Here is a 12,500-nt window from a genome sequence, read left to right as displayed (position 1 = left end):
TGGGGGACAGGCTGCCCCCAGTTTGTTTGTTTCCAGTTTTTGGAGTCTGGGCTGCCTACAGAGACCATTTTTTTGCACTAGATTCACAGAATGGGCAGCTAATGGGTCATGAGGAGATGATTGCTGAATGTGACAAAAAAAAATGTATGGGCTCGAAACAGCCTACGATCGCTGACTGCACCTTTAACGAGGTCAATCCCAATGAGATTTAAATCTCTTCCAAGAGAGCCCACAACAAGAATGAAAACAATGACAAAAGCCAGCATAGCCGAGGCCACAGCAAAGGGGAAAATAACAGTCAGCAGGCTTAGCAGGGTTGGTGCTGGTGTTGTGTGACGCATGCTGACCTCTGGTGAGGGCCTCTCCTAGCGTGGCCGAACAGTTTTTACAGGAGACCCGTGGGGGGGCACGTTGGGCTGGCCTGGGCTGTGAACACAAGAGACACAAGCGAGACGGTGCGCCGTGAGGCTCAAACAGCACGGAATGGAAATCGATGAGAACACAACAGAAGAGGTGGGCATGATGGATGCTGCAAGCCGAGTGGCAGGCAGGACGACCCCCGAGAAGCTTTCTGCTCCATGGCAGGAACCAAAGGCCACAGTGTGTCACCACATGAGAGATGGAGGGAGGAAGAGAGAGAGAGGGGGGGGGGGTGAGAAACCGAGAAAGTAGAAAAAGGGAGTGAGAAAAAGAGAGAGTACAAAAGAAAGAGAAAGGAGAGGCGAAACAAAGAAAGATAGGAGAAAATAGATAGCTAGGAAGTGATTGCAAGAGAGGAAAAGGGGAGAAAGAGAAGAGATAAACATAAAGAGGTAGCAAGGGAGGGAGGGAGGGAGAGAGAGGCAGACAGATAAAAAAGAGAGAACAATATTGATGCTCCATCAGAGCGTGATGCGTGAAGGAGTTGGCCTTGGAGTCCAGGGCAGAGTAGACGGTTCGAGGGGATGCAAGGCAGAGCTTCTCGTGATCTGCCTCCGCATGTTTCCTTTCTGGGGAAGAAAGGGATCCCTGCCTCCCTCCCACCTCCAGCTTCCCTGGGGCAGTGGAGACGAACCACGACGCCGCTCCAGATAAATAAATTAATAAATAAATGATTAAAAAAAAAAAAAAAAAAAAAAATACAAGCCTCAAAACTTTCACAGTCAATCGCAACTGGCAGGATACACAAAAGCTGCACTCAGGCAAGGAAACTCAAAACAACAACATCACAACGGTGAGATATTTCATATCAGGAACAGACATGCTAGCCTGAAGATGATGCTGAATAAATGATGCATGAAAGCCTTTGTTGTATAGATTACAATATAGGCCATCCTTATGGCAATTCAATCAGTCTTATGAAATAACATAAAATTCCTTTTTTTTAATGAATTCTGGCTCTCTACGAACATTAAGCTTAACTAATTTTACTAATTTACCAATATGCTAAAGTACTGCATTCCAGAAGACGGAAGCAGTATATCAGTGCTCAAAACGAGGAACATTTCTTTGCCTGATGTTATTAGAAACTTCCAAAGCTGTTCTATGGAATTCTCTCGTCAGATGGCCTGGGTCACACCGGAACTGATGAACAGCGCCTGAGACTTTTAAGTCCAGTTTTATGTTCCTATTAACCAAGATGAATCTTAGTGCTCGTCGTCAGCTGTATTTTACTAAAAAAGCTTTTAGACGAACCTTGCCATCTCTCGCGCACCGCACACCACACACACACACACACACACACACACACACACACACACGGCTGGAAACCTCACTTCGGGAGTGACTCACTAAATAGCTCGTAAGTTTGGGTCATGACACCTCTCAGAACTACTCCCCTGGCTGAAGGTTATGGTTAGCGGAGGAGGAGATGACACGGAGACGATGTAACGTCTGACAGCATCTCGTATCTGTGGCGTCCTCAGGCTCTGAGTGAAAGCACAGCGGCGTCTCGGAGAACTATGTCAGAGTTGCTAACGGCAGCTTTAGTGGGTCGTGCCAGCTGGTGCAACGTTTGACAGCCTCACTGTAGTTTACCAGTTATCTCCCTGAAATACTAGGCGAGGCAAGACCGGTTGAAATACACACTCCAGCAGTTTATTGCACCCCTAAAGCTCTTCTCTCTGTTCCTCTAAAGTATACATTCAGTAGTAGCTTCTTCATGAAGAAATCCCACGTGGCCTTAAAATGGCTTAAACGTAACTTTACATTACAGGATTTTATATTTTGGGATCTGTAAAGTGCTTTTCAAATCAGCAGATAAAATAATATAGAATGAATAGAAAATCAGAGATAGAGACTAATATCGAAAAATAAGAGATTAAAAAAGGCACAAGTTCATTAAAACGGTTAAAAGAATATAGAAAAAAAAAACTATTAAAGGGAGTGCATTAGATCAGCTGAGAGGAAACTGGAGTTGATAACAAAAGGCAGCTGGGAGAACAGTTGGGTCTAGATTTGAAACTGGCTACAGTTGGAGCACCTCGGATATCACCAGGAAATTTGTTACAGAACTGAGCAGCATAGCAGCTAAACGCTACTTGACCACATTTAAGTTCTGACAGTAGATATTACCTACTGATTTCTCTCCAATGACCTGAGAGGTCTAGCACCTGTACTGCTGAACTGTAGTTTAGATCTGCTCCACTTAGTGATTTATAAACAGGCAACTGTGCTTTACAATACTTACTAGGGAGGGACATACATATGGACTTAAGCATGTGGTCAGTTCTTTTGGTTTCCATAAATGTCCAATAAATTGTCCAAAATGAGGTTGTTTGATGGTGTATTTTTTTTAGATAGATCTGTGTAACAAATAGCAGTTGACTGGATAAAAAACGGCAACAGGAAGGCATTCTTCTGCAGCCTAAATATGCTTGAGGAGAATAACAAAGGAGAGACCGTTTTGAACATTAATAAAGAAACATCGGTGAGATTCCCTCCCTCGCTTACCTCTTCAGAGTCTTGTCTGTGATTGGCAGCTGTGTGGTCAGAGGCGGGGTCTTGCTTGGACTCCACTATGAGCGTCTGGTTGCAGCTGCTGTCCCTCACCAACAGGAAGTGGGTGTCCCCCGTCAGGCAGTCCTCCGCCCGCGGGAGGAGCTTCCTGTTGGCGAAGGGATCCGGGTGGCAGCACCACTCGCCCACCAGCGCGTTCCAGTTCCCGCTGGGCAGAGGGAGAACCCGCCGGAACACCCTGGAGAACCGACGTAACACAGTGGGTTCCCCCGTTTATCACAACCACACTACACTTGAAAGAGAAAGAGCCCCCATCACCACCACCACCACCACACTTCAGACATCTCAGGAGTGAAGTACATGAGGAAACACAGATGAGAGGCTAGGGCGGACCATCCCTTTCATGTGTGATGGAGCTCCATCAGCATCTGTATGGCTCTGATGTGCTGCGATCCCCTGCCTGTGTTCTCTCGGTCGTCTTTGATCTATAGGATGCTCACTTTCCCTTTGTCTTCCCTCGCAACAATAACAATTCTGCTGGCTCCGCGACTGGCTTGCTCATCTGGAGACTGTCTTAGCATGTAGTTTCAACAAGCTAGATTTAAGATTTTTTAAAACCTTTTTAAGACTATGAAGTACAAAAAAAGTAAAGAAAACTTTACTAAGGAGACTGACTTATTGACTTCATTACTTTCAAAGTAGTAGTCGTAGTTTTATTGCAGCGTACCAATACCTGGATGCATTGGAACTACAACACACAGCACAAGCTATGAATGCCGCCAATGGATTGCAACCTACTGCATAGAAACAGAGGTGGGGGATCTGTCTCTCTCTCTGACTCTCTCTGACAAAGCTCACCTCTGTTCCACGATGCGACTCCTGCAGGCCTGGCAGTAGAAGCCATACAGCTGCTGGACCTGTAGCCGTTCAATAACACTCCCCTGAGCCTCTGTCACAAACACACAAGGAAAAGACAACAATGCACACTCAAGTAAACAAACAGACAATCCACATTACACCACACACACACACGCACAACTAGACAAACACACACACAGGCACACAGAGGACAATAAGACAGGCAACCTTGTACTGGGGGATATATGTGGTGCTGAAAGCTGGATGGGTGGAGGCTAACAATCAATCTGTTTGTAATTAGGGGTGGGTGGTGAGAAGCAGGCAGGTGTCCTTGTCATGTCTTCCTCTTGATGTCCTCGGCAAGAGCAGGCATCCAACCCAACTACCCACCCATCACTGCAATGACACGGCCTACATGTCCTCAACCCGCCAACGCTGGGAGACAGTTTGATCAACCACAGCCCCTTTTTTTTCTGACACCTTACGTGGGAACTTGACGTTGATGTTGCAGTAGACGAGGTAGTGTAGTGTACAACACATTCTTGGTCATATTTTTACAGTGCTTTATTGACTTCAGTGGTTAACACAAGACACTCAGACAAACACACAGTCAATCCCTCTCTTAGTCTATTTTAGTCATACCTAGAGCAAACACCAGATTTATACAGATTTATACCTGTGGCTTCCTATTAAGTTCCAGACTTCCTCTTTCCCTGAGTCTTTGGCTCTGTCTTTGTAAGTATAAGTATATATACTCTTTTGATCCCGTGAAGGAAATTTGGTCTCTGCATTTATCCCAATCCGTGAATTAGTGAAACACACACAGCACACAGTGTACACACAGTGAGGTGAAACACACAGTGCACCTCAGCCGAGTGTTTCTTGGAGGTGAAACCTTCGCTCCCAGGGCACTCCGTGGAGTATGTGTGTGTGTGTAGTGGTGGTGGGGTCATGCGACTTGTGTTTTTCCCTTCTCTGCTGTGCTCATTAATGGCCGTTAATCTACCGAGAGCGGCGATGCGTACGGCTCTCTCTCTCTCCCCCTCTTGCCGGGGTGGGACGGCGTTCATTAGTCAAATTAGTCAAGCAAATAAAAAGGGAATCAATTCTATCCCCCAAAAGCAGTGCAGAGCAGTGCCTAATGAACCTCTACTGCTACTCGCCCAAGCCACCAAGTCAACAGAAGCCAAGACCTTGTTTCACAAAGTGACTTTCTTCTTTCTTTCTTTCTTTCTTCTTTCTTTCTTTCTCTCATTTTTCCTTTTATATACTGCCTATAGAGTCTCATTTAGCCCATCCCTGAGTGGAGGCTCTTTACCTGCCGGCTGGTCTACACTGAGGCGCAGTCTGAAGTGGAGTCCCTCTCCTCCATCGCCAGGGGGGGTGGGCTGGCAGGAGCCCTGCACCACACGGACCCCTGGTGGCAGCTCGGCACGCCGCAGGCCTCTGGGGGTTTGGATGAGGAGGGAAGAGTTGCTGCTGTCAACCTTTACCTCGGTGGGGCACTGAGCGACGTCCTTCCTGAAAAATAGATATCTGATTAGGAGCACTGATGAACTCCTGTTGCGTTGACCATCTTGCAGAGACAGAGTGAGAGAGAGAGAGACAGATTCAGAGAGTATCACATTGTCTTGGTAGATACATCACTGGTATACAGTGTAGCCTTGCTCTTATTCAACAACCATCAGGTTACACATTTTCAGAATATCTAGTCCAGACATACACGTTGGTCAGCACAATGTTTATGTAACCTTATCTTCGAAACTGTAACTGGTTTAGTTGTATTTACAAAAAACAAAACAGATTTACCAAAAAATAAAAAACAGATTATTAGCCTTCAGGTGCCTGTGATCTAATGTGGCTACAGCCAAACAGAACTTCTTAAAGCAGAAAGGATGAGCATGGTTGTCAAGGAGAAGAAGAAAAAAGACAAAGAACCATGCAAGAAGCTGTACATACAGCATGTGTTAGAGCCTATATTCCAAATACTTCACATTATTTACTATCCAGAAAAAAAGGAAGCTTTTGCACACCTCTTGAGTCCATACTGTGTGTGTGTGTGTTGGAGAAAACCACAGAGCTGAAGTCAAGCACACTGTCTATTTCACTTGCAATATTAATTTATTACAGTGTTTAAGTTTGTAGACCTTCACCAGGTTATGATTTTAAATATAGTATATGGAAAGTTAAGTCTGGTCTATGGAGGAGTTTTTGGTCTTTTGGTCAGCGAATATTTAATTAAGGCAATCAATCTTCTGGTGAAAAATGCACATGCATGCTTACATTTATCAAGAAATGTGCTATTTAATTCAGAACTGTTTATTTGTTGCCATATGGAATAGATCATATTGAAGTATGAATGTATTGCTTTGGTTTCAAGACAGATAGGCCTAATAATTGGTGGTGATGCATCTTCATCTCTCATCTTCAGAGACAGAAATATATTCTTTACTGCAACAGCGCCACCTAGCGAAGGGCTGTGATACCTTCCCTAATGCCCTGGGTACATTCATTATTACAAACAGAGAATGTCTAATAAGACGGGCTCTGATTACAAACACACATGTGCTGAGATAAATTAAGCTAACTGATGGAAGAGAGAGGCCTGCATTCAATTGCAGACAATTATTTATTTACTTGAAGTAGCGTTTTTCAACATAAACGTTTTAAATAAGGGTGAACATTTCACCTAGTCCAAATTCGGAATCACACTCACAAAAAATAAAGCATTGGCCTCTTCTGCCAAAATAGCTTTATCATGAATATACGTAATCCAACAGGATTAAACACAGAACGATGAAGTTTGATGGCACCCCTACAATGGCACCTGAAGTTACTAACATTCACTTGCAGTACAGCATCAACGTTAACGTTAGCTAGCTTGCTAAAGGTTACTGTTACCGTAAAATCAAGAGACCGCTTTCCAAACGCTGTCTCAATTCAACAAATATTTCATGTTGTTTCCCACTTTCTTCCATGCTGTCGATGAAGTTTAAGTGTGCAAATAGCAAGGGAGTATATTACACACCAGTATGCTGCTGCTACCTAGCGCACATCATGCGATTTTAACAATGTGAAGTTTGCTTTCGTACACCTCTTTGAAAACCGGTTTTCATCCACACGTCATTTCAGAGTAAAATAACCCTTACCCGTTTAGAAGCCCTTGATATTATAATAGCAATAATGATGTTATATTTTATATCACACTCTTCTAGTGAAGCACAAACTACTTCATAATGAGGGGAAAACGGTCAGTTTAATACGTTAATTGTAAGACTAACGTTCGGTAACAGGCTTTTACTTTGATAACTACACTACACGCCTACATCTTACATTTCCTAGTTTATTGTATGACTGTTGTAGCTATTTTCACGCAGTCCACCAGAGACTTGTCAAATCAAGGAGGCTGATTGGAGCTTTGTGAATGAGACCGCTGCAGCGAACCGGATGACAGCAAGATACGAGTTGTAGGCCCTCCGCACAATAAAGTGAGACGTTTCATGGAAATATGTAAGATTTTCAGGGATCTCACCCTTCTATGAGAAGCTCCGTTGCGCTGTCTAACCACTACCAGGGTTAAACAAGCTGATACCGGGCCTGTCTGTCTGGACATTCAGTGCTGACCTGCCCCGTTTCGCTCGCTCTCACTGCAGATAATATTAGCCTAGCAGGCTAATTATTGACAGTAGTTAGCTGTTGCTAACCCGAAAACGGTAAGCATTCCCCGTCCTCACGTAACGAATACCGTACGTTATCTTATTGTCAGGTCAGTTGGCGATGTCAGTTGGCGAGTTCATTTAATTCCAGTGATGGAGACGTTTATTACACGTGTTTGTGTAATGTTAATTTAGCTGTTGACATAAAACCTAGCAAGGAAGCGAGATGGCTAATGGGTTTACGACTGCACGTCGCATAGGACATGGTGTAAAGCTATGTTTACTGACAACATTTCAGACGAGGCTAACACGGTTCTAGGCATCAATCGTAACATCCCTGTCATCTGATTTTCTCTGGCCAGCAATATAAATACACAAAACGTTACTCCGCTAGACACCAGAGCCAACGTTAACGTAGGTTCAGTATTAACTTTATTAACAGCGTTATCGTTATCATAGTTTCATACATTATTTTAACCACTAACGTTAATTGATAGGATATGACACGGTCGGCAGGTTAACTCGCCCATCATATCAGCGAGTGATGATATTGAATCATTTTCAGGGTGGGTGTCCTGTTGCTGCCTTTTCCCCTGTGCGATGATGTCACATTCCCAGCAGTTGCTGACAAAGGGATGGTTCAGGACTTGTTAGAAACCTCTACTTGTGAACTCCACCATTATGAGTCTCCTCCGATTGATATCTAGGGTCGATGTCGGGCAATTGTCAATTGTCACTAAAATGCCATTTTTACATTTGCTAGGCCAATATTATTTTATACGGAATAGATTTGACGATGATTTATGCTAATGAAATCTCTGAGATGACTGTGACCATAACGTTAAAAACTCTGTCAGGTGACATCTGTGTTTGTTATCTTCCGTTTACCACTGCACGCATTTACAACAAGATAACGTTAGTTCTATGATGCTGGTCTGTAATCTTTGTAGATAACCTTCGCACCTGTCTCAAAACTATGGGGTAAGGCTTGGCGTGTATAACAAACGCTGACAACTCCCGTCATTGTCAGGACAAACTCACCACCCACGGCACAGGTTGAAATTCCACTTAAGTGTTTGTCATGAAAGGAAGCTATTATTATATGCGCTGCCAGCAACAATAATTAGCTCACCAAGAACTGACTAGGTGAACGCCCCTCCTACTTTCTACATGTGGATGCTAGAATGTCAACATTATGAGAAAGGAGTGTACTATAGAAGAAAACGTTCAGTTATAGGCCCCTTACCAATCCTCTGGTCGGTCCAGCTTAACACATTGTTTTGATCTTTGATGGCAGTTATAGATGTGTCTACAACACCATTCTCTTGCTTTTCCTCCTTTCTCTTCTCTCGTTCTCTACCAGGTGTGATGTGCATATCTGAGCTTGGTGCTTGGCAGTAGTGGTACCGTACAGGAGGATGAATGCAGAGGAGGTGGAACTTCTCAGCGACTCCAAGTACAGGAACTATGTGGCGGCAGTGGACAAGGCCCTGAAGAACTTTGAGTACTCCAGTGAATGGGCAGACCTGATCTCTGCACTTGGCAAACTCAACAAGGTGATGAGCACTCCCTGTGAACTTGAACTTGATACTACCATGACACATTATCCTCATTGGTCAGATTTCTTCTCAAAAATATGCAAGCGAATCTAAAGTGATATTTAACTGTCATTGATTTAGCTAAAGTGATATTTAGCTGTCATTTTTGCTGACACATTTGCCTTTCAAATTGACTGTCAAATCGTCTCAGTTTGCCTAGTTTATCTGCTCCTCTCAGATACAGTGAGTACAGTATGTCTTTTCCATAATTGCTGAAGAAGGTGTTGAGCTTTTTCCACTACAACTAAATAGGTTGTTGAGCTATGTATTTAGCCATTAGCGTATTTGCTGTTTACCCCAGCGTTGGATAAGAGGATACATACTCTTCTCTTCTCTGTGTGTGTCATAACGAACTAGGTTACACAAGTTAGTCAATGACTTCTTAAAAGTTGGTGTGTTCCTTTTAATTGATATTTCAAAACCACTCGTGCCACCAAATGTAATGTAATGCCATGCGATGTCTCCATTTCTTTTTCAGGTTTTGCAGAATAATGCCAAGTACCAGGTGGTGCCCAAGAAGCTGACGATAGGCAAGCGCCTGGCCCAATGCCTCCATCCAGCCCTGCCCAGCGGGGTCCACCGCAAGGCCCTAGAGACCTACGAGATCATCTTCAAGATCATCGGACCAAAACGGCTGGCCAAGGATCTTTTCCTCTACAGGTGAAGAATTATGAGCTTTACTGCTGTTAGCATTTCTATAATTGTGTAATATGCAATGTGGCACTGTTGTAAATGTGTAATATGTACAATTATAAAAAAAATGCTTATTTTTTATCTTTTTTTATCTCTGTATGGGATTTTCTCTCTCTCTCTCTCTCTCTCTCTCTCTCTCTCTCTCTCTCTCTTTCTGTTCTGTCTGGTTCTGTTCTGCCCATTAGCTCTGGCCTCTTCCCCTTGCTGTCCAATGCTGCCATGTCCGTGAAGCCCGTGCTGCTGGGCCTGTATGAGGCGTATTACCTTCCTCTGGGGAAGACCCTGAAGCCCGGCCTGCAGGGCCTACTGACCGGAGTGCTGCCTGGTCTGGAAGAGGGATCCGAGTACTATGACAGGTGAGAGAGAGAGAGGGCAAAAGGCAGGTGGAAGCAGAAAGGCTTAAAGGCACACATATTATGGCAAAGAACACATTTCATTGGACTTCATTTCAACTAATGAAGACATTTTATACGTGAAGTATACATCACTATCAGGGATCTCGGTGAGGTGAACTGCGCTATGCGGTATCGGATTTTGAAGGGGAAAAAAAGGCATACCGATTATGTTTGATGATGGTGGAGGTTATTGTCCAATGTTTATAACAATACCAGTGGTATTAAATGATTCCTAGAGTGTTGATAAGTGTAGATATTGTGAATGTGGATAATACAGTGTGATACTTGAATGTTAAAAGTTGCAATTCGTAAATAAACTCTTTTGAGAGGTGGATAAACTCTAATAAGAGGTGGATAAACTCTATATCTGACATTTCAGAGGTGGATAAACTGTGTTTACTTGCGTTTAGCCTCCACTACATCCCTGATCAATATCAAAGAAACATGTGCAACCAAATCATGTGTTGGTGTGACCAAATGAGAAAGTTGCACGACCCGTGGAAAAGATTAGTCCAGGGCCCTGCCTGAGCTCATCTGATGCCTGTGCTCTTCTATCTTTCATGACTGCACACAGATGTAATCTGAGAGCAGCGTCAGAGAGTGCAGAGGTCCTTTGGTAGCTTTACACCAGCATTGCCAGGTTATGGCAAGTCTCATGTTTCCAGAAATACAAACATGAATGAATGTGTACATATATCCACTGATTTGTATGCTACATTGGGATGAATATATATTGAATGAATAAATAAATGTACATATTATATATTTATAAAAACATATGTAAATGAATGAGTATGTAGTAAGCATTAAATAATTACATTAATACATGGCCAAATGTAATCATGGAATTTTAAAATAATCTTTGAGCTAGTAGCCCCCCCCCCCCCAGCTAAGTTTATACTCTTAAATTTATTTTGTATTGTAATTTTCAGGTACTGTAAATTACCTAATATAAATAAACCTCTTTAAATACTTGAGGTTTCAAGCACTGTGCCAGAATTCGGGCATGGAGCAGGCTGTTTAAAATGTGAAAATTCTAAATTGTATATAATGGTCTCAAAACATTTTGGATAACTTCAGGCACAGACATTGGTCCTCACTTTAAGCCCTGTGACTGTAAATGTACTGCTTGCGTCCTCCCCCTCCCCCCTTCCTGCACTCTAGGACCAATACGCTGCTGGAGAAGGTGGCGGCTGCGGTGGAACAGCCGGCCTTCTACAGTGCCCTGTGGGGCAGCATCCTGACCAGCCCGGCCGTGCGTCTGCCCGGGGTCACCTTTGTCCTGCTGCACCTCAACCGTAAGCTCTCCATGGAGGATCAGCTGTACATCATCGGCAGCGACATCGAGCTCATGGTACGAGGCTCTGCTGCACCACGTCACCTTCCGTTATGATGGGTCAAACGCTGGCATTGCTGTCATGGGTGTGAAAGTGTCATAAATAAATACCCTTATGACCCTTACAATAGTAAACAAATCAAAGTAAAACAAAGACGTCACAAATCACACCCAAAACAAATAAATCGCCACAATATGCTTGCCAGTTATTTCAATAAAAATAACGTGTGCACAAGAGAGATTCATTTGTAGTAACAGGAAGCTGTGGGCATTCTTAAATAGGTCAGCTCAGCAGACACAATGTCACTCTGCTGCAGGTCTTCTCTTCTGTACTCTCTCTTTCTCTTCCCTTCACCTCCTTCCTCTTTCTCTCTGCATCCTTCCTTTCATGTAGGCCAGCCTCGGGCAGATCCTACTCTTGGTTCTCTGGATTCTCTGTCTTCTTTCTTCTAGTTCAACTAGACAATGAGTGTCCTTGGCACAGTTGGCCAAGCCTTCTCTGTAGCTCTTAGAGACACATTGGCACTACACAGGAAATTATGTGCTGGTGATGTCAATTGAATTTGAGTGTAAGGCAGATATTGAATCGATTGAGTTGACATTCAGTTTGAAGCATATTTTGTATTGAATCATTTATTTAGTATTGAATCATTTTGAGGTAAATCAACCTGGATTGTAACTGAGTTGAATGAAATTTAGCTGAATTAAACTGAGTGGAGTCTTTGTGTTTGTGTTTGTAGGTGGAGGCAGTGAGCATGTCGGTACAGGACTCCAGCGTCCTGGTCCAGAGAAGCACACTGGACCTCATCCTCTTCTGCTTCCCCTTCCACATGAGCCAGGTAACACACACCCACACACACACACACACACAGTTTAAATGTTATGCAAGTTTCATTTACCTTCAGAGTGTCCTAACACGCACACACAGACTCTCACACACACACACGTGCACACACACACACACGCATACATCCATGTAAGTAAGTAAGTAGGCCGAGGTCATGTGATGTGCCTGAAGTGGCTTGGA

The 12,500-nt window shown here is 43.6% G+C and overlaps 2 protein-coding genes across 4 annotated transcripts in view; one reads left to right on the top strand and one right to left on the bottom strand.

Moving 5' to 3' along the window:
* ube3d (ubiquitin protein ligase E3D) overlaps nt 1-6,850 on the bottom strand; it is a 16,442-nt gene extending 9,592 nt beyond the window's left edge. Inside the window, exons 1-5 of the mRNA XM_076280205.1 lie at nt 6,697-6,850; nt 5,114-5,316; nt 3,796-3,886; nt 2,932-3,175; nt 348-426 (exon numbers count right to left, since the gene is read on the bottom strand). Of these exons, the coding sequence (XP_076136320.1) occupies nt 348-426; nt 2,932-3,175; nt 3,796-3,886; nt 5,114-5,316; nt 6,697-6,773 (694 nt within the window). The 5' untranslated portion in view covers nt 6,774-6,850. The remainder of the gene's footprint in view (nt 1-347; nt 427-2,931; nt 3,176-3,795; nt 3,887-5,113; nt 5,317-6,696) is intronic.
* Nucleotides 6,851-7,226: 376 nt separating this feature from the next.
* Nucleotides 7,227-12,500, top strand: part of dop1a (DOP1 leucine zipper like protein A) — a 37,838-nt gene continuing 32,564 nt past the window's right edge. For 2 of the 3 annotated variants that reach the window (XM_076280204.1, XM_076280202.1), the window contains exons 1-6: nt 7,240-7,508; nt 8,815-9,007; nt 9,528-9,709; nt 9,928-10,098; nt 11,302-11,491; nt 12,214-12,312. In XM_076280204.1, the coding sequence (XP_076136319.1) occupies nt 8,870-9,007; nt 9,528-9,709; nt 9,928-10,098; nt 11,302-11,491; nt 12,214-12,312 (780 nt within the window). In that variant the 5' untranslated portion in view covers nt 7,240-7,508; nt 8,815-8,869. Of the gene's footprint in view, nt 7,509-8,814; nt 9,008-9,527; nt 9,710-9,927; nt 10,099-11,301; nt 11,492-12,213; nt 12,313-12,500 lie in introns of all 3 variants that reach the window. The other variant, XM_076280203.1, reaches the window with a different exon arrangement.

Source organism: Alosa pseudoharengus, unplaced genomic scaffold (genome assembly GCF_046254945.1).
Source record: "Alosa pseudoharengus isolate Yale_2024_CS ecotype anadromous, Long Island Sound unplaced genomic scaffold, YU_APseudo_1.1 YU_APseudo_1.1_scf_12, whole genome shotgun sequence".
NCBI classification, from domain to species: Eukaryota; Metazoa; Chordata; class Actinopteri; order Clupeiformes; family Clupeidae; genus Alosa; species Alosa pseudoharengus.
The sequence above is the reverse complement of the archived record's forward strand: the minus strand, read 5'-3'. Positions and strand labels throughout refer to the sequence as shown.